The sequence below is a fragment of the Nothobranchius furzeri genome, chromosome 4 (assembly GCF_043380555.1).
Source record: "Nothobranchius furzeri strain GRZ-AD chromosome 4, NfurGRZ-RIMD1, whole genome shotgun sequence".
Classification (NCBI taxonomy): Eukaryota; Metazoa; Chordata; class Actinopteri; order Cyprinodontiformes; family Nothobranchiidae; genus Nothobranchius; species Nothobranchius furzeri.
Window position 1 is genome coordinate 70025149 of NC_091744.1, and position 21792 is coordinate 70046940.

Below are 21792 nucleotides of genomic sequence, written 5' to 3' on the forward strand. Positions count from 1 at the left end.
CTAATACAAATATAATAATTCCACTTTCTTCAAATCAGGTACGTTTGGAATATTTCCTTACTTTGTAGCCATGCAACATCTACAGAAAACACAGAAGATTTAATCTTGGCTCCATCTTCACCGCTTCTCCTTGGTTGCACTCCACTTGGAAAGCTAAACAAAGCGAGGAGAGCGCCAGCCAGCATTATGAGGGTCAGTCATGGGGGCCGTGGATAGATGCCAGATTACGTGAACATAGGCTGAAAGACTTTAAGACAGACTAAAAAAAGGCTGCAGGGTTTGTGTCTGCATGTGTGTGGTTGTCCAAGTGCGTGAAAGAGAGAGACGGGAGGATAAAAACAGAATCATTGTGTGGTAAAATAAATAATAATAGACGCAAGCGCATTAATGGAATAAATGAATATTTTAAATGATTCATGTTTATATTTATTTCTAACCAGATTAATGAAGTAAATTTAGCTTGTGAAAGTTCTTTTTTAGTCTAGAAGAGAGGGTTGGTGCTGGGGACAGCAGCGGCAGGCTGTAAATGCAGAGCAATGAGACGTGTAATTTGTGTTGAGCTCAGGCCAGCGTGGGGACAGTCTTTCAGGGGGTGTCGGAGTCAGAGGAAGCACAGATAAGATTTCTCTCCGGGGCAGGTAGAGTGTGTGGGCAGCCGCGGCGCTCCGAGCGAGCGCTGAATAAATATTTCACATACGCTCAGCTCAAGTCTTATCATCAACCGAGGAGGGAGATGCGGAGAGGAGATGGGCAAGCAAAGGAAAGGCTTCCTCCAAAACAGAGAGCCACTTTAGCGTGTCGAAATCCCTCCATTTATTCGGGTTTACGGCAGTTAGTCTGCCTCTATTATTTCGAACTTAACTTCATGTGAAAAATAAAAGCCTAAGTTGAATAAAAAATAAATATGTCTAATTAGGATTTGTAATTTAAAGTTGTAAAACAAAATGATGGGCAAATGTCATCCCTTCTAGCATGTTTTAGTGATGCAATAACAAAAAGCAGCCGTGCAAAGCAAAGCATTAGCATTCGCTCACAGGCCCGGCTCTGGATGCTGTCTCCCCGCCTGGCTGACACATGAGGAGAGCCGGTGCGAGGCTGGAGCGGGGCAGTCAGCAGGGGCCCTGTGATGCCTGTCAGTGGTGGCTACACTGACCCTGCACTCCGGCACTGGCCACTAGTGTTTAATCCATGTCGGGAGCGTTAACACTCAGCGACCTCCTGGGTGACAGATCTGCCATGCGAGCCTTTTCCCCCTGAGGAGGTTGGGAGCAGGGCGACGAGAGAGAGCGAGAGAGAGAGGGAGAGGGAGGGAGAGGGTAGGGGAGGTAGTGGTGGCATGGACTCCCCCTGTCAGCTCAGCTCAGACACGTTAACGTGTCAGGGCCAAGACCGGCCCTGGAACAGCCACACACGAGTGGACAGGTCGCTGCCTCAGCTGCACAGAGAGAGAGGCGTCCTCCGTGAGCCGAAAGGTGGCGAGTTACGATACGGCACACACACCGGGGTCAAACACAGAGCACGCTTCAGCTAGGATGAAAACATGCTGAATACAAAACAAAAACACAACACGTACACAAATCAAATCAGCACTTTCAGGTTTAAAGGTATTTTTTTTTTGTTCTTTTAGTTTTAGAATATTTTAAGATTTTTGCCATTTTAAAGGTTTAAAATTCATTAGGAATAGAACTGGCAATGTCTGGCACTCAGGTAAGCTTCAAGGTTAGCTGGTTTCAGCTGACATCCATCTGAGGCCAGCTTACCCAAATGTAATACATCAGGGGAAATGCTGGGCAGCTCGCAAGTAGTCACAGACTAGCCTTTAATAATTAATAGATCTCAGGGAGTAAAAAAGAAAAAAAAAAAAGCACGCATGCATATCACCGTGACTGCCATCATTTTTTTCTCTGGACTAGAACGGTCCCCACTGCACCAGTGAGAACTCCCACAGCCACGGCAGTGGAGAGTACAATCCTCAAGAGGCTGCACAAGCCCACTCCTTTAGGCCTCCAACTTTTTCCAAACAGAAAGAAAGCAGATGCAGGCGAGACGATGAACAGACTCGCACGGTGCCGTTCTCACAAAAGCTCGGCCACGCTGCAGTGCAGCAAACCACAAAAGAACACGTCCGAGTCTCACCAAGGCATCTCATTTTTAGAGGCGGCGTTAACAAGAACAATTATGACAACTCTGATTAGCGGCCTTGATCTTGGCTGGGCTGGTGTTCTCGTTAATGGCTCGACTTGCCGGGGCTCTACTAAGGTGGTCTCCCGAGACCTCTGGAGCCAGATCTGACCCTGTCCTGCCCTCATCTGGGGAGAGGAGCATTCTATCAGCGCCGGTCGCAGCTGCCAAGCGTGTTTACAGCTGCACCGCATCAAACATTCATCAAATGCCATCTTTACAGTGTGTGATGTGAGGCAATCAGCATTTCACAGGCTGTCAAACGATGTCTTAACCAGTTGCTACCTGGCGGTGTCAAAAAGAGAACGGTACGCAGGTTTCTTTCTAGTCTAAATCCTGACAGATGAGGGACCTGATTTGTTACAATATTAATTCTAACTAAATACTTAAAGTGGATTAATGACAGCAAATATCAAAATGAGCTTTAATGTGTAAATTATCCCTTTAAAAGAAAATCCTCTCATCTATTTCATCAAAAAAACTGATGAATTTGTCCAATAGTGACTTATTTAGCTTTACTTCATCTTGATCTGGTGGGGAAAAGAAACTTTTAATGCACATAATGGAGGATTTCACTCCAAGTTGTTCCCAGGAATGGCTCCTGTTAGGGTAAGTAACTGACCTGATCTCTTCAGAGCCTCGGCCGGTGTTTCTAGAAGTGCTGTAGCACCATCTACAGGGAAGCGGCTTGTGTGCAGCAAAGAACTCTGGGTGACCCCTCTGCAGTCACTGCTGATGTATAGCGCATTTATCTCGCTCAGTCTTAACGAAAAGCACATCTAAAGGCGGTTATTTTATGAAGATTTTAGCTGTCACATTTTTCTCTCTAAGAGAAGTAAACACGCTGCCGTCAAACTCCTGAAAAGCAGAGATCTTCAGCTCATTACTGCAGCATAAACAAGAAGATGGAGTGGAGGAAGAAAAAAAAGTTACAATTTCTTGTTTGTATTTCCCTTCACTGATGAAAATGTTTATGAGGATTTGCCAGAATGTAGTTGAAATGTATTCCTACGTTACCTAATTAGAGATTCTATTTTTAAAAAGGCGTTCAATTGGTGGAAAACTGAACTTTAAACTGCATGGATCGTAAGTTTGGACAATCAGAATCAAGTGACCCCCTGCACCCGCCAACGGAAAACGATGCTGCATATGTTTCTGTTCCAGAACAAAGAACAAAATCACATGGTCATGACACAAAACCAAATCAGTGCATCTTTTTTTTTATTCTTATTATTTCACGAGGAGACGAGGATAATCTTAATATTTAAATATAAAACCTCCACTTTACACAAACCGTGGCAGTGATCCCTCATGCAACAGTCGAATAACTTAAAACCCAACAACCATGTCATAATGCATACAAAAATCTGCATTAAAACGGGATCGCAACACGTAGCGTGCACATGCTGTGAGGAGGTCAGAGGATCGGCCTGTGGGACTGCGTGAAATAATGCTCGAGCATTTCTGGTAAAGCACTACGCGAGTATCCCGCAGTTGCAGCAAAGAAGAAAAAAAATTCACAGCTCTACTAATGCATTACAGGATGTGTATATATATATATATTTATGTGTGTGTCCACACACACACACATAGTGTAAGGGAGTAGGGATTGGCTAGCGTGCATGATAAATAATGCATTGTAATGTATATTACAGCGAGGCCCACCACTGCAGCGTTTCCTACTGCCACTGTGGAAAAAAGCAGACACTAGTGGTATAATTATGCACATCTGAGAGGCAAGCAGAGGCCATCTGTCAATGTCTGAATCAGTTACCTTATTACCACTGCCTAAAGATATAAAGATAGGAGTGGGAGCCGCTTTCATTAGAGCACATGGTGGCATGCTGCTTTAGACAGCTCCAAACACTAACCTAATTGGAAATGATGACTTGGAGGAGGAGAAGCGACTGTACGGTGGACAACCTTGGAGTGGGCAGGGGCACGGGTGCGGAAGGTGGCACGGCACTCGGCTTGTAATAACAGCCAGCCGAGACCTTGCTTCTGCCCTCGCCGACTCTCAGACAGCAGCGTGGACTCCGTTCTAATATTTGCATGTGATTTGCATGCTTTAGCGCTTGTTACTTGTGGAGGATATGATAAATAATTGAAAAAAAGAGAGATCTTCTCACTCAATGAACTTTCATTCCTCTGATAAGTGGCTGATGAATAACAGCAGCAGATTCACTCCGGGCACTTTTCGCCAATCGCCTTCGACATTTGGACCGTTTGAAGCGCTCCTCTTCAACAGACAAAGCCGCATTCGCTGACTTCTATCTCTCTTCTAGTCTTGCTGGTGTTTGTTGTTGTTTCAAGCGAACGGCTGAGCGGTTTGGTTCGATCTTGGGCGAATTGCAGTCTTGGAAACAGTGAGTGACTTTTAAAGTGGGTGCTGTGCGCCTAAACAGCAGGTGGAGTAGACGTGGAAATGAAAGATTAGAGTGTTTTATTGTGCGCACACCTTCGCCTGCAGAGGATCTAATTATAGGTGGAAGAAGACGGCCCCGTCCTGCTGAACCGTCACCTGTCAGACTGCCTATCCGGCCTCCCAAGTCTCCCGCTCACTGCCCCCACTCTCACTGAGCCGTCTTCCTCTTTCTCTGCTCCAACTTTCTTTCCCAGATAGTAGTCTGCCTCCCACTCTATCCTTATACAATCGCCAGCATTGTTCTCCCTCTTCCTGTCTGCCCGTCTGTCTTGTCTGTCTGTCTGTCTGTCTGTGTGCTGTGCTGTTCTAAAGGCTGTGATACATTGAGCCCGGCCATCGCCTGAGGGGATTTGCACCTTGGTATCAGTGAGAAGGGCTTATAGAATACACCAGGTATGAATTGCATGTCATTCAGAGACAGAGCAGACAGAAGAAAGGCGGTGAAAGGAGAGTTTTTCACACACCCTGTCTGTGACCGCTTCCTCACCCTGACACAGCGCTGTCAGGGTTTTTATGGCAATTGTACACTCTTAATCATGACATTACATGTGCTGTGTTGCGGGAGATTCACGAGATGATTTAAGATTATTTAAGCTTAGGACCTAAGATCACATACCCTCATTAAAAACGGCTAAACAGAGCCATTTAAACAAGGTTCAAATCTCAGAGGCTGACTGTCACTACTTCAACAAAGGAAGCTCAGACTGTGATCCTCCTTACACCATCCCCTGGGTTAGAGGGCTTTGCTAAGAAGTCAGACGTACAAACGCCAAAACCCCACCCTTTCGAACGTACTCTCATGTCATCAGAACTGAAGAAAAGCCAAGTGGGGTTTGATTCAAAGGATGAATCACGTCCATCAAAAGTGCAAGGGGGATGAAAAATAACAGAAGGCAGCAATTGTTTTTTTCCTGGGAAAGAGACTAGCCAGGAGAGAATGTGGCTAAAGCGAAGATTTGTCTCGACATCCCATTCACACGAAACTAGAGAGTTAAAACCAGGCTGCAGTGAAACGGGACAAAACTTGTTCGCCTCAAGGCTTCAAGAGAGTTCATTAGCGTGCGGCAACGACTTACCAGAAAGGTTATTAGACTCCGCCGCGTGCTCTCCCACTGAAAACAGCTTCTAATGTACTGTAACGTGTACAGAATTGCTGTGCTGATTTTTCGGACCCGATATATATTCCTGGCAAGAATCTGGAGGAAAACAATTAGAAAGCAAGGGTTAGCATATTTTGATGGAGGACATAATGTTTACCACTTTGAATTAGCTTTACAAGTGCTGCTCAGAGGTTCAAGACTGTTAAAGAAATGCGCTGTAACTTGAACCAATCTAAACTAGTGGGGTGTGACCTTCTTTTGTTCAACTTTCTACATTTTCTTGGGGGGAAAAACAGAGAGAGATCACCTTTTTGTTGAACTTCAGGTTTTCTTCCACTAATTTCGCCTCTTTAGGTTTGAAGGTTCTGAGGCCAGCTCTGACCTGAGATCAGGAGCACAGATTTTTACTGGAGTTTAACAACTCTTACTTGGTATCATGTTAATGCTTTCAATTGAACTTGACCACATTCATACTTTGTTATAGATGACCTCCATTACAAGTGTGATGGTTCCTTTAGAAGCAGTTCTTCCCAGGTCTTCTTTCTTCAAGAACAGACTGATCAGCTGACCATTCTTAATCTTTAGGTAAAACAATACAAAGCATTTGCTGGATGGGCTTCAAAACTTTTTTATATTTTTACTAAATTCAACTTACTGTCAGCAAAGGGATAGCCACTTTCCCCAAGAAGTTATCTCCATTTTCGTCAAGAACGGTCAGCTCCACCACATCATGGATGTCCTTAATCGGGCTTTAAAATGCATTAAAAAACAAACTGTAATTTAGACTTTTAACATCCAATAAAATTAAAAAAAAAAACAGACAATGAGATTTTTAAAATATTTCTCCTCACAATGTAAAGGTTTTGTTCCACTCTGGATTGACGGTTTTGAAAACTGTGTGAGTATGAAGTTTGCAGTTCCCGAGCTCGACGACACAGTAGGGGTTGCTTTTTCCTGCAAACGATGAAAGACGTTTTATTGTATAATGCAATGAGGTCATTGCTACGAGTACGGCAAATGTAAAACCAGAAGGCTTTTTACCGTTGATGTCTGTCGCTGGAAGATCGTTTGCTTTCAACACGCTGACCTGAAGGAAACCGACTTCCCGTAAACACTTGTGAGAGTTTTTTAAACTCTGAAAGAAACACCATTAAAATATTTTTTTAATTTATAGAAAAGTGCAACGTTTATTTAATAAATGTGAGCTGATGTACAGGTGCTAGTCATAAAATTTGAATATCATGACAAAGTTGATCTATTTTATTAATTCCATTTAAAAGGGAAACTTGTATATTAGATCCATTCATTACACACAGAATGATATATATTCAAATGTTGATGATTGTAACTAACAACTAATGGAAATCCCAAATTCAGTATCTCAGAAAATTAGAATTTCAATTAAGACCAATGCAAAAAAAAAATAAAGGAATTTTAGAAATGTTCGACCAACTGAAAAGTATAAACATGAAAAAGTTATGAGCATGAACAGCACTCAATGTTTAGTTGGGGCTCCTTTGGCCTGCATTACTGCAGCAAAGCAGCGTGGAAAGGAGTCGATCAGTCTGTGCCACTGCTCAGGTGTTATGAGAGCCCATGTTGCTCTGATGGTGGCCTTCAGCTCTTCTGAATTGTTGGGTCTGGCGTATTGCATCCTCCTCTTCACCCCATATATTTTCTATGGGCTTAATGTCAGGCAAGTTTGCTGGCCAATCAAGAACAGGGATACCATGGTCCTTAAACCCGGTACTGGTGGCTTTGGCACTGTGTGCAGGTGCCAAGTCCTGTAGGAAACATATGCATCTCCATGAAGTTGGTCAGCAGCAGGAAACAAGACATGCTCTAAAACTTCCTGGTAGATGGCTGCATGAGCTTGGACCTCAGCAAACACAATGAACCAACACCAGCAGATGACATGGGACCCCAACCCATCACTGACTGTGGAAGCCTTATACTGGACCTCAAGCAACATGGATTCTGGCCCTTTCATCGCTTCCTCCAGACTCTGGGACCTCAACTTCTGAAGGAAATGCAACATTTACTTAAATCAGAGAACAAAACTTTGGACCACTCCACACCAGTCCAGGTTTTTGTTTTTAGCCCAGGCAAGATGCTTCTGATGACATCTCTTCTTTAAGAGTGGCTTGACACAAGGAAGCGACAGCTGGAACCATATCTTGCATACGTCTGTGAGTGGTGGTTCTTGAAGCACTGACTCTAGCTGCAGTCCACTCTTCGTGAATCTCCTCCAGAAGGAGTTTTGTTTCACAATCCTGTCCAGGGTACAGTTATCCCTATTGCTTGTACACTTTTCTACCACATCTTGACCTTCCCTTTGCCTCTCTGTAAATGTGCTTGGACACAGAGCTCTGTGACCAGCCAACCTCTTTAATAATGGCCTTTGTGTCTTGCCTTCCTTGTGCAGAGTCTCAATGGTTGTATTTTGGACAACTGTCAAGTTAGCAGTCTTCCCCATGATTGTGTAGCCTACAGAACTAGACTGAGAGACCATATAAAGGATTTTGCAGGTGTTTTGAGGTAACCAGCTGATAAAAGTATGGCACCAGTTCAATATTGAACCTTTTCATGATATTCAAATATTCTCCTTAATTCTCAGTTATAATCATCAAAATTAAAGAAATAAACATTTGAAATATATCAGTCCGTGTGTACAGCATGAATCTAATATACAAGTTTCACTTTTTAAATGGAATTACAGGAACAAATCAACTTTTCATGATATTCTAATTGTATGACCAGAAGCTGTAAACAAATGATAAACAAAAGAAAAGAAATTCCATACAAAACTGTCTGTCACTGAGTCTCTCTCATCCTGGTTTCCCAGCGTTGCGTTTTCAGTGTCGGTGATGGAGACTCCCCAGCAGGGTGTCTGGGTGACCAGAACAACCAGTTTTCCTTTTCCTGGATCCAACACATTAGTGCAGAGCTGCCTCTCATTTACAGGGAGCCTCGATACATCAACCTCAAAGCTGATATATGAAAAGAAAATTGCTCACTTAAAACACGGGTCTGACTGGTTCTGTAGACGAACCAGTAAGAGCGAAATGAAACAGGAAACACTCACGCCCCCCACGATTCCTCCCCTTTCCGCCCTCTCTTTGAGAACACCTCCACCTGCAGAGGCTCCTGGTTATCTTCAAATTGATTGAAGTCAAACTGCTCTCTCCACTGGGGATTCGCCTGAATGCAGAGGTTCTGAGGGTAACAAAAGACGTGGATTCAGCTCCTACTGTAACATGGAAACACACTAATATACACTTTGACACAATGTCAGGCTTAATGCATTATCAGACTGAGGATCTCCTCCTCCTTGACACGTGGATTAAGTCTTTGTTAAGCTTAGAGAGAAGGAGAAGGGGAAAAAAGAGGAGGAAGCAGGAGAGAGGTGTGTTGCATGTATGTGTTTGTGTGTGCTTGTATGGGTACACCTCGGTTGCCACTCTGGGATTGTAAACACTGACAGCTTCCAATTAGAATCAGCTTTGTTCAACAAACAAACAAGCAGAGAGGAAAGCGGAGTGGTTTACAAAGAAATGACACGGCAACATGAGACAAGTGCACTGCCGAATCACCAGGGGGGAGACCAACACATACAGGTAGATGAGCAGGGCATGCTGGGTATGTAAATGAAGGCGATGAAGCCCGGCATCCGCAGCACACCGAGAAGTGAGTGGCAGACTCGCCCAGTCTAATGGGCTGCCTCCGCCATGGCCCAGTGAGCCAAGGTGGAGGTGAGTCACTGACGGGCACCTGCTGGGAGGGAGACGCTGCAAAGTAAGAGATGGGAGGTGGGAGAAAGGTTAAGTATACAGAAGAGGCATTAAGACAGAGCCGTGCTAGGGAAGAGAGAGTAGTTGGAGGAGGAGCAGGAAAAGTTTCTGGAACCTTGCTCTTGTACTTCTGATCACCAAGGCGAAAGCGCACGTAGACGTCCCCCTGGCCATGCTGCGGCAGGTCCTGTCCCTCCACTAAAGTGATGTGAAGCACACTCGACCAGGTCTGGTTCTTCAGTTGGTTCTTCTGCGTGTCAGCCGAGCGTGGTGTCGCTGGGCTCTGGTTCTGGTTCTGCAAATGCACGCAAACTTACTGCTTCTAATCTTTACGCTTATTTTTGAGTCACCTTGCAGGAACGCACTGCACTCTCCCCTCCTTTTACCTGCTCCTGCCTCTCCCCTAACACCTCATCATGTTCACACATTGCACTAAAGTAGGACAAAGGTTTTTACACTATACAGGAGCATCTCTATTGGTGCGCATTAGCACATCTCTACTGACAAGCAAGGCACACCGTGGAGGCTCCAGGAAAAAAGAGGGGAACGTCAGCGAGCAGCCAGATGTCCCTGGCTGTGACAGTCCCACTCATCACTGAATCCCAGACTGAGTGTGGGGAGGCAGGACACTTGGCATACTGCACCAGAGACAGCAGGCAGCAGTGAGTAATGATGCAGACCGCACAGCTTTCTCATCAGCAAATTATGCATACATGCAGTATGTATGGCCAGCGTTAGAGTTAACTGCATGCTGGCTAATTTGTCCACTTTCAACTGAACCAACAGAATAACTTTTTTCTTGCTGTAAAAATAACCTAAACAGTTTGCTATGAGAACACCTAGGAAATTAAAAGAAAGGCTCAAATAATCTGCTTTTCTTGCTATGTGCGACAAACAGAGAGAGAGGAAGCGAGGCCTTGATGCGTTTCCATGTTGGAGTTCCCATGTTAGAGTTCCCATGAGGCCATGCGGTGATAGGCCAGGGCTGTAAAAACAAACAGCACAGAGGTTGTGTAGAGCTGACTGTAATTAAAGAGCAGGAGCGTAATCTGCTCCAGCCTCTTTGATTGCCTCGCTCCTTCGGCTGCCCCGGCGACGCCGCTTCAAACGGCCTCGCTGCGACTCCCCTGCTACTCCGGCCCCTCCTCATCGCTGCAGGGTCACAACCCACATTGCCACCCAATCCGGAGGGGATCAAAGCATATCTCAGGGACCTGAATTAACATGGAATACAACAGGCGCAGCCCTATAAATATCAGCCCCTTCAAAAGGAGAGGTACAGAGGGAGAAGGGGAGCGACAGAAAACAGGCCTCAGCCAAGTCATCCCAAGTGTTTATCTTGGACACATTTCTATCTCAGCGGCCAATAAAACAATTCCACTTAACTGTAAGTGGCCCCTATAGAGAATCTGTTCCTGGTCCTAAAAGGGCTGCGCGATTGCTTCCATATGGTGGGACAGCATGGGGACAAGCATGATGAGCTAAGACCCAGGTCCATTTGGCTGGTACCTCAGCACTGTCCATCCACAGCTGTGATATTACATTCTAACATCTGGGTTATTGCTCGCCATGCCTGGGAATTATCAGCCTTGCCGATCTAAGGCATCCCGTATTGGCAACGTGCCTCAAGCAGCCAAGTCCCCCCCACTTACACACACTCTGCTTCTCCCACATGCCCCCTCCTGTTTGAAACACTATCACACAGCAGAGTTTTACTTTGCCATTCCCAGTCTCTGTGGTGGTATCACAGAGGGAAAAAACGATGTTCCGACAGAAGGAGAGCAGTGCCGGGTATTAAGCACTTCCAGGATAGGTGTTAAACGCAATATGATACTGTACGTTTTTACCAAAATGGAAAAGGAGGGGGAAAAAACTGCTCTGTTACATTGCTAAATTAGCACTCGGATTTAGGCGGCAGAGTCCCACCACTCATCTTTTCCTCCCTTTGTGTATCTTTAACCATCTGTAGCGGATAATCTGCAGGGTGTACGGAAATGGCGTTCATTTCTTTGTCATCTAATTTCAAATTGAGATTGTCTACTGGACCATCAAGGGACTGAACAGTGGCAGATGCAGTGACAGCATAGGTGTGAACATAAACCCACTCGCTGCAACGCGAGTCCCAAACAGCAACCCTTCAATTTCACTCTGAATACAATTACAGAGGCAATAGATTGAAAACCACTTGAGGAAAAACTGAAGTTTGTTTACCGCAAAAAAGAAATGCTCCTCTGTAATACTCATCAAATCACATTTTAATTCAGTATCATTACTTAGGTTTACTAAATCTTATTGTAACATAAAAAATAAATAAATATATGTTTCAAAGAGAGTCAATAAAATATCCTCAAATAATATAAGCTGAACTGAAAACAAGGTTACACACAAAAGCAGGCATCCAGATTCTACAGTCTTTGTTCCATCATACCACGGTGAGCTACTGCCCCCTAGTGGTTCGGATAAGACCAAAGAAGAAACAATGCTGCAGTCAAAGACGTTGGTTTCAAGAAGTTTTGCCAAAAGAAAAACAAGTGAAAATGTGCTTACCTTGTTCTTTTTTGGGCGAAATCTCTATGAATTAGAAAGAAAATATTTTTTCATTACAAAAAAATATATATATTTTGATTAACATCCAACTTAAAGTGTTCTAAATGTGAGGTTTTCATACAGGGGGCCTTTTGACGGTGGCATCTCTGAACAATAAGCGGACCGAAAGGACGATAACTCCCATGTCCTGCTCTTTACTTTTTGGATCATCGAGAGGCAACTCCAACTCGTGTAGTCTGTAAAACAAAATGATTCGGTCCAGTAAACTCTGAGGAGCAACTTTATAATGATGCATCCCCTAAAAATAAGCACATAGTCACAATTGACTCAATGACTCACTTTTGCAACTCAAGATGGCCCAGAGAAATTGTGCAAGAACCCATGAAGTCATCAGAGGTGAGGTTTTTATCGTAGACCTGCAACATGACACACATCTCATCGATTCTCCTCAAATAAAATGTTCTTAAAGGTGTGGAGCACTTGTTTAATCAATACATGAGCAGTGGGTTCTAGTAGGAATGAATCCCTTGGAAATCATTCTCTAGGGAGAAGAAAAAGCTCTTGGACACCAGTTGCAGGAACTTGAAAAATGCCACAGACTGAAGAAATTTTGACTTTTACTGCGACATTGATGTTTTAGCTCCTCCACAAATAACACAAGCCTGAAGGAGTACTGCCATGTGGTGGAGTTGCTAATGCTAACAGTTGGCTTCTACTAGTGTGTTTTCTGGACGCTAAACCAACAACAGCCTTCTCCGTCATGAGTCAAGATGGGTGAGTCCACGAATGTTAAAGAGCAAGTCACCCCCTACCAGAATCTTACTCCACTCCTACTTTCTGGTCGAAAAATAGAGAGGGCAGAGCCGCTAACAAATACACACATGCAAGCTTACAACAGCATTGTGACATAATATTGCACCAGCTGACATCATAGGGTACCTCTTAGCCAATTGCAATGGCAGATTTAAAATCGAATGCAATGTTGAGTTTTTACCTGAAGGGGGCACAACGTGACAGTTTTAGGCTGAATATTTTAATTACTAAGATGCACTAAAGTGCCAAATTATTGACTACACATATCTACAGCATGGTCAGACACCCACTTATATAGTTTATCAGCAAAAAAAAAAAGTTTATTTGGGGGTGACTTGCTCTTTAAGTGACAGTGTGATGTAGATCTTTCAGGTTTTTTAAACCCTAGAGCTCCACCGTCTGTTTTCTATTAGAAATAATAATTTTAAAAAAAATTTCAGTGTTCCACACCTTTAAACTGACCTGAAATACATTTCAAAAGGACTTTAACAAATATATTCCGTCACGTCTTACCCGAAGTTCCACGATCTGATCCCTTTCCCGAAGTGGATGAGAGAAGGACTCGTTCCATTTAGGGTTCAAGTTTTTTGGAACCACTTTGCTTTTATAAAACTGTTTTCCTTCAAGTTTAAACTTCACATATGGATCACTCGTACCTGACGTAAACAAAGAGGAAAATTAGCAATCATCGATACTACTGAAGAAATGATGACAACCTGTGTTGGAGGATTCTTTTAATACTCATTGGTGTCAATATTTTTACAATTCCTAAATGTTCCAAAGGTATAAAAACAGAAATTAAAATGCACAAACAATCCACACCCTTCCCCCCATGATGATTATGTGAGATGGCGTTATGTGTGAGCAGGATGTGCACCCCACACACGGCACAAAAAAAAAAAAAGCAGGAAAGAAGCCGTTTAATTGTTAAGGAGGAGAAACACTCGCCAGCATGAGGCAACCACAACCCTAAATCTAGAAGCAACCAGTGTTAATCTCCCAAGCCTGTTAAGAAAGTCTGTCTGTGAGCGGGGCGGGGGTATCGGACGTCTTTGTTTCTGCAATTGCACGCAGATTGGCCCAAAAAATGAAAGCCAGCCCCATGCTTTCATTTGTACAGGGGAATAAAGGGGTGCTTGAGAAAGCCTGCGGGGAGGCTTGAATCACATGACAAAGGCCCTGTGGGGATGGGCTGTCAGGCCTGTCAGCTCCCCACTCCAAATGAACATCTCGCAAAAGGCAGGCAGGACCCACAGCAGCTCCACCCTGCCAGCCTGTGACAGGGAAACCTCCAGGCAGCTTGACAGGAGGAGAATGTGGCAGCTAGCAAGGAGAAAAAGCTCTGGCATGAGTGAGAACGGTGACGATGGAAATTAATAGGAGGGAGGGAAAAAATGGAGAGAACAAAAAACCCTAAGGAGTGGGGGGCTGGTGTGGGCACTTTTAGAATATGTAATGACAGTGTATGCCATTGGTGGGCCTTTGGCACAGCCCTGATTGTTGGGCAAACAGCGAAGAGACGGGAGGTGTGTGTGGGCATTGCATCAGTAGTGTTGTCGGAAAGTGTAAGGTCTCAACTAGCAGAGCACACCGAGCTTCTAGGGTCGTATTCCACCAGACATGATTAAAAGAACAACATAATTCCAGATCTTTCTAGTGATCTCTAAAGATTTACAGCAAATAATCCAGTCGCCTCGATGGTTTTACTTGCAAATTAAACACTATTTACGTATTTACGTATTTCTGAAATGCTGCCATATTAAACCGCCACCCTCAAACACATCCATCATCGTTTAATCCCAGTTTCAGTCAATTTGTTTGTGTCACACTGCAACATGATGAGAGCATACTTGTGTGGTCTCATCATGTTGCAGTTCCACGTTTGGCCACTTGAGGGTGCCGTTTCCCAAAACAAACCATGTCCTTCCAGTACAATTCTGCAAAAGGGACTAAAATGTAAAGAACGTTTACACGAACAGCTCTATTGTGTTTTCCCCTCACAGATTAATATTAACTGCAACAGGAAACTTTAGCTCAAAACACAATTTTGTTAAATACGCTAATGGTAGGATAATGGTTTAGACCTTAATAACCCAACAAAATGATTTATTTCTGAATACAACTTCAATTGTGGATAATTAGTTCGACAGGAAAGAAGGAAATGATAATTGAAATAAAACATTTTAATTGATTATCAGCTGTTTAAATGGAAAGTTTCACATACGTTGTGGGTTTGTTGTTTCAAAAACACGTGTTGACTCGGAGCGACTCCAGTGACTTTTGTTATACTGGTCCAACTACATACCTCACTTAAAGTTTGTTTGTTTGTTTGTTTTCTTGGTGCAACTTGCAGCATGACCGCACTAAAGCATTATCTCAACACACCCAAATCGCTCCTAGCACACATTAACAATAATTGAAACCATTTGTCCCATAGCTCCAAATGACAGACTGAAAATAAACCCACACTTTTTTCACATGCAGAGCTTCACCTGGGTGTCACCCTTCAGCTGGAGCGCAACATCTACATTCCTTAAAGAAACAATATGACAGCACTTTTCTATTTTCAGCTAAAGCTGTTCTAAATGACCATGGAAGGAAAGCAGACGAAGGGTGTTTTTTTTTTATGCTGAAGCTTCTGGATGTTTGTGAAGAGTTAGATCTTTTGCATTTCTTCCTACCAGATCGCCTGTCTCTGACGACCAGGTTCTTTCCTTCTCTTAGGTTGATGGTGAGGAGGAACCTCTGGAGCGGGGAAGGTACCAGAGGATCAGGGCTTGGGCCTGTTGAAGTATCCTGTGGAGAACCCGTTACCATTTAGAGGCCATTTCACATCAGCTTTGTTTCAACGAATCGATACTCACAGAATTCTCCACGAGCTCGTCGTTGTCTTCAAGCTCATCGCCTTCGAATACTTCAGCAGAATTCTAGATAAATAAAACTAGATTGTAATGTTTTATTAAACATTATCTGGATGGTAAAAAAAAATGGGTTCACTTGAAAAAGGTTGGTCATCAGTTTTAGTAGATCTGCCACCTTTGTGTTCACATAAATTAAATCTTTCCATATCATGCAGCTGACAGGTTATACAGGTTGTTGGCTGTTTCTGTGTTGTATCTGAGGGATGTCTAAAGATAAACTCTAATGTTCTCAACTCTGAAATTAAACCTGCTAATGTTGGTTTTAAAGTTAAAGTCATCATCGCACACTGGTGAAATTCATTTGACGCATCCCCATGGAGGGGAGCGGTGAGCTGCAGCGGGGGCTGTGCTTGGGAACTATTTGGTGGTTTATCTTAAAGCTGAGTGTCAAGCAGGGAGGTGCTGGGTCCCATTTTTGGAGTCTTCGGTATGACCCAGCCAGGAATCGAGCCCCGATCTCAAAGTCCCAGGGCGAACATTCTACCACTTGGCCACTGAGCTAGTTAGTTTAGCTGGTTTAGCACAATGATGTGTATTAACAAACCAATACAAAATGTGATTTACATGTGGGACACTTAGCTTCTGCTAGCCAAGACGTTCTCTGCGGTTTCCTGGACGCGAAAACAACAACAGCATTCCCTGTTACGAGTCAAGATGGGTGAGTCCATGAATGTTAAGTGACAGTGTGATGTAGATCTGTCAGCCTTTTCAAATCCTGGACTTTCTCCATCTATTTTCTATCAGACGCAGGAGATAGGTGTAGACTATTAAAGTTTAAGTCCCACCAGCTGTCACACACACTGGTGTGTGAAACTTGTTCTCTGCATTTGACCAATACAAGTAACCCCAGTATTAATGGGCTGTGTGTCACATTTAAAACATACCTTTATAAATGTGTCAAGTTAAGCAAAAAGTTACAGATCACGTGCTTTTCAACCATTTTAAATAAATGGAGTGTTTTGCTGCTACAGGGTTTGTGCAACATTGTTTTGTACAAAACTAAAATAATACACTCCCAATATATAAAGTAGTGAAAAGCTCTGCATAGAGTCCAATTCTTGGTTTGTTTGTTTTTTGTGAAATTTTATAACATTTCTTCAGATTTTTATTTATTTATTTATTTATTTGTCGCCTAACTCTGACCTGAGTCGTTCTACAATAAATTCAAATGACAGAGCAGTGTTATGACAATGACAGGAAACTAAGCAAATAAACTATTGTAAATGTAATATTATGCATCTTTAGGTATTTTGTTACTCAAAGCTTCTCACAAAGACACAACTTGTCCTCATTTCATTCGCTGAATCTATAAAACACAACAGAAATAGAAGAACTGGACAAACATAATTGTTTTTTAGCACCAACCGAGGCTTTTCCTAACAAGCTTTTATCTGAAAACGTGTCCTACACTAGATAATCAGTGAAGCACGATGGAGCTTTAAGGATTTCAGGGTTTTTAAATTCACTATGCATAATGTTCTACAATGATCAAGTAGCCAACATGAACTGAACAATGAGCTTATTAAAGCAGCCACCATTCATAAAAAAAACATTCAAACATCTTCAGAGAGTCTGATGACTTTAAAAGATTATAAGAAAAATCCCAAAACAGGCACGTTAGGTTAAATCATTGCATCGATTTGTCCACAGTTGCAAGTTTCTCTTCGGCAATGGTTTAAAATGTTTGCACAGAGCTTCATACTTTGGTAAATAACAAAAAAGGTTCTATGAAGATATCAAGTGACGTCTCTACTGACCTCCTCTATAGATTCATCTGGCTCTCCCTCCTCTATGGAGTAATCTTTCATCAAATTAGTCATCAAAGAAGTGTTATCATGTTCCAGTAGTTCATCTTCCAGGTTGGTATGTTCATCCATGACAATGTCACATGCAGAAGTGTGGGATGTTGCATCTGAACCATCAAAAGAAACATCCAACATTGAAGTCTTCTCTGCAGAGTCACTCTTATTGTTTGTTTGTGCCATCCCTTTTTCAGGTAGTGTCCTTTTTTCTACCTGAGGGCGCTTGTCCTCCCCCAGCGACTGTGCTCGGAGCAGGAAAGCAGCGACAGACTCGGAGCGCCTCCTGTCTGTTGGAGTGTCATAACTAGATAGACTCACTCTGTCGTCACCCTCGTGTTCTGGTTCAGGAAAAGAGAAGATTGGCACATTTTTCTTGGCCTTTTTATCCGCCTGCACATTGAGGCCCTCTTGAGTGGAGTTCCCCTTTTTTCCAAGACTTTTCACATTGTTTAGATCTTCATTCAAAAATCCTTCTGGAGCACTCAGTCGGTTCCCACGTGCACCCAAGTTGTTCATCTGGGGAACTTTGATTGTAACATCATCGAAGAGTTTGTCATCAAAGAGTCGTCCGTCACACGTGGAGCCACTGGCGATGGAATCGGTATCACTCATGCCAGAAGAGGTATTAAAGTAGATGGCTGCAGAAGGAGTGGGTGGCAAGGTGCCATCTGTGGAGTCGGCTTCACTCGACAAACGCGTCAGGTCAGGTACGGAAACGCTGCGTCGATTGGCCAAATTTCTTGGCTGCTTAGCAAGTAGCTTCTTACGCTTCTTCATGGGGGGAAACTTGGTTTTTATACGCAAGTTCTCGAAAAAGGCCTTTTTTTTCACTTCCATGTTGAGTTAGAGCTGTCAGACAGAAATCTAAAGTGAAAAGGGCATTCTTGTTTGTGTTTTTTTCTGTTAAACGTAAGTCATCATGAGATAAAAACAGAAACCTCTTAATAAAACATGCAACAGATTAATATAAAATTATGTTTTAATGTGTTATATGTTGGTTTTTCTAAATAAAAGCAGAGGGGTAGTTATTTAGCCATTAAAATAGCCTGCCAAATTACTTTATCATTTAGTATCTGAAACCATCTCTGCCTAAAGTTGATAAACCATAATCTGAATAACCTCATGAAACGAAGGTAGTAGACATGATTGAAAAGTATGAACACTATGGAATTAATATAATGCTTGATTTCACAATAAAGCCAATAAACAACATCCTAGGTTCCTAAAGCCGAATGTAAACAATAAATGGCATCATTTACCTGTTTAAGTGGCCTCTGATGAACGTCAGGCAACAAATTTAGTATCTGACTAGAGAATCTTCCAACCACTTGACCATCCAAGCTATGATGAACAAGAGGCGATGTGCTGTAGCAGAGAAAGCTGATTGGTGGAGAGAAAAAACACACAAGTGAAACTAGCCATTCCTGTCACACAGGTCATGTTTCCCTGAATGCCTCTGCTGAGACTTTCCCCAGCAGTCACCGATGGTTGGAGCTACATATTAACCCAGTTCTGTGAGATCCAAACATATCTGACAGCAAATAATGTGTAAATGACGCCAGTGCAGAGAGATCAACCAGACGCTGAATCAGTGAAACGTTTGTTCACAGAACAGCAGACTGTTTTGTAAGTCTGTTTGTTGTTGATTTGTATATTTGATGGTTTATTTGCATTTGTGAGGCAATTTGTCTGCTTTTAGGAGTGCATACAGCACTCTTCTCTCGGAGTTCCCTTACAGGGTCCAAGTGTTTGAAAATGTACTTAATGCCATAATCTAGCCTAATTCTTCAACACAACTGTCCAAAACAATCCTGAAATACTTCTGATTGATTCTGCGACATGAGTGGGGCATATGAAATGTCAGAACAGATCTAGCGCTAAGTTTCACATAGCCCCCATATTTGTTTACAGAGGAGCACAGTTAGCCTAAGCTCCTTAAAAACTGAGCATTTGTGTTTGCAAAGTATAAATTATAGCTCTGTGTCCACACAGAAGCTAATGCAACAGACCCACTGTTTTTCCCTCCATCTCCTTGTCTGTGCCGAACAGTGGGGACTACATGACAACAGATGTGTTTGAGTCTGGGCAGAGACTTGATCAATATTTGCAGACGTCTTAAGGAGATCAGGCCCACATGAAAGAGCCACAACTTGGCTTCTAGTTAAAAGGCAAGTTTGGATATCCGCACAGGGCAAGCTCCTGTGGCAGGTGGCCTCCCGGCCTGCGTCTCATACAACTCAAACCATCCAAAACCTTGCTTGGTTACTCTGCACATGCACACTGGACCTCATCCAGCAACCAGCACAGCTGGTCTCGTGGCTAGAAAGCCAGGAACATCAGACATTTGGGCGCATGCAAGCCCAAAACTGGATTTTATCCACTGAAATGATGACGCTTGTTAGTACAACCAGCAATATATTTGATTTAACACCTACAAATGGATTTCAGAATCTTACATTTATCCCAACACGTTTAGAAAGTGTTAAATTTGAACTTAAAATAATGAAAAATGTAAAATTTACTGATACAAAAGCTACATCCTACCTGGGCTTTTAAACTTAGCACTGATGTTGCATTCAGGTGTTGTTGGGAAGCTGGGACATGTGACCTCTCAGTGGAATCAAATGATTAAAGTAAAACCATAAAATGAAATCAGAACACAGTACATTTACTTGGAGTACAGTTTAGTTGGCGTGTAGTTTAAATTGCCACCAGGTGGGGTTGTTTCTCTGCAAGAAAAACAGTTAAAGGAAATGAAAGACCTTTTTAAAATTAACAGCTACTTTCCATTAATCTGATGACAACAGAGCATGAAGGTGTCATGGACGAACTACATCACATATTCTGTAACATTCTGAGAGGAATGTGAGTGTGTGTGCTGCCTTGACGAGTGAATTCTCCCACTGTGGGATTCATAAAGCCTATTCTATTATATTTCTCTCACTCACGTATCTCTGTCATATCTCTGATTGACAGAAGAGCAGAAATCAGTTTTCACTTTTGCTTCTGATTGGATGCACTGGCCACCATAGTTCAAACACACACTTCCTGCATGTTTTAGATGGTCCAGCACACCTGCTTTGTGTTAGTGAGTGATTAACATGCTTCAGTGGAGCCTGGAACATGGTGAACAGGTATGTTGAGTTGGGTGTATTGAAGCAGAAAAACAAGTAAATATGCAGGACACCACTGGTCTAAAACAGATTCAAATAAACATAGCTACAGCATCAATTAAAAGAGAAAAACTGTACCTGCAGGAGAGTAGCAATGGTCTTCCAGTGTTGTCTTTAGCTGTTTTAAGGTGTACGCCTTATAATAAAGCTCTTTTGAAACCGTTTTTGCAGCATTCCTCTTCAACTGCAATAAACTCAAATCTCATTCCTAAAGGCCTCGACATCTCTGAGTACGTTTAAGCCCATTTCCAAACATTCATGTTTTTACACCAAAACCTGCAGAGCCACAAATGTGTTGTGCAAAATGTTTAAAATTAGGTTTTTTCCCAGTTCAAAGACCTTTGTTATTTTCCATGACTGGTATCTTGTAAGTTTTAAAAGAAACTGATGAAACTACACCAATGATGACTCATTTCTTTTCCCACAGTTCCTGCAGAACAACAGGACCTCCCACAGGTGGAATGCAGCCGTCATCGCTCCACCTGCATGGTGTGTGTGCGGTGTTTGTTCCTAAAACCTTGTTTACCTGTTGATCCCACTCTTCTGGTTTAATGAGCTCACACTAGCGCTCTGAATGATGTCATTATGATAATATAATTGAAAGAAGCATCTGAATTTAGTTTGCGTGCTAGTACACGACTTGAGATGTTTTAAGTCTTCTCTTGTGACATTTAAACTAACTTTTGATTCTGGATGAAGGAATTTCACCTCATCCAAACTTTCAGACTTTGGAGCAGCCTATTATTTATTTAATCTAATATATATATAATATATATTATTGTAATTGTACATGTTTGCCTAACTGACAAAAATGTCCTCTTTTCTCCTACTTTTTGGTTCATGTTGAACAGTTTAAGCTAAGAGAATGTGACATCACAGTCTGGAAACCTACATTATTTTATGTATATATTTCAATTTTTAAATTGTTGCGATTGAATCTTCTTAATACAGCCTTAAAATGACAGACCAGCTGTCCGCACGTTGATCACGAGTAAATGATCTTATTAGTTGAGATCTTTATTTAACTTATGATGCTCAA

The 21792-nt window shown here is 42.6% G+C and overlaps 1 protein-coding gene across 6 annotated transcripts in view; it reads right to left on the reverse strand.

Annotated features, from left to right (window-relative positions):
- mctp2a (multiple C2 domains, transmembrane 2a) overlaps positions 1-21544 on the reverse strand; it is a 37028-nt gene extending 15484 nt beyond the window's left edge. The window contains exons 1-19 of one of the 6 annotated variants that reach the window (XM_070550387.1): positions 21153-21544; positions 20832-21029; positions 18840-18960; positions 17536-18429; positions 15722-15784; positions 15539-15653; positions 13371-13513; positions 12384-12460; positions 12166-12280; positions 12045-12068; positions 9613-9792; positions 8792-8922; positions 8510-8696; positions 6748-6841; positions 6558-6660; positions 6362-6455; positions 6181-6285; positions 6014-6088; positions 5683-5802 (exon numbers count right to left, since the gene is read on the reverse strand). In XM_070550387.1, the coding sequence (XP_070406488.1) occupies positions 5683-5802; positions 6014-6088; positions 6181-6285; positions 6362-6455; positions 6558-6660; positions 6748-6841; positions 8510-8696; positions 8792-8922; positions 9613-9792; positions 12045-12068; positions 12166-12280; positions 12384-12460; positions 13371-13513; positions 15539-15653; positions 15722-15784; positions 17536-18417 (2508 nt within the window). In that variant the 5' untranslated portion in view covers positions 18418-18429; positions 18840-18960; positions 20832-21029; positions 21153-21544. Of the gene's footprint in view, positions 1-5682; positions 5803-6013; positions 6089-6180; positions 6286-6361; positions 6456-6557; positions 6661-6747; positions 6842-8509; positions 8697-8791; positions 8923-9612; positions 9793-12044; positions 12069-12165; positions 12281-12383; positions 12461-13370; positions 13514-15538; positions 15654-15721; positions 15785-17535; positions 18445-18839; positions 18961-20124; positions 20473-20831 lie in introns of those variants that run through there. The other 5 variants (XM_054733104.2, XM_015964540.3, XM_015964538.3 and 2 more) reach the window with 5 other exon arrangements.
- Between the last annotated feature and the right edge of the window lie 248 nt (positions 21545-21792).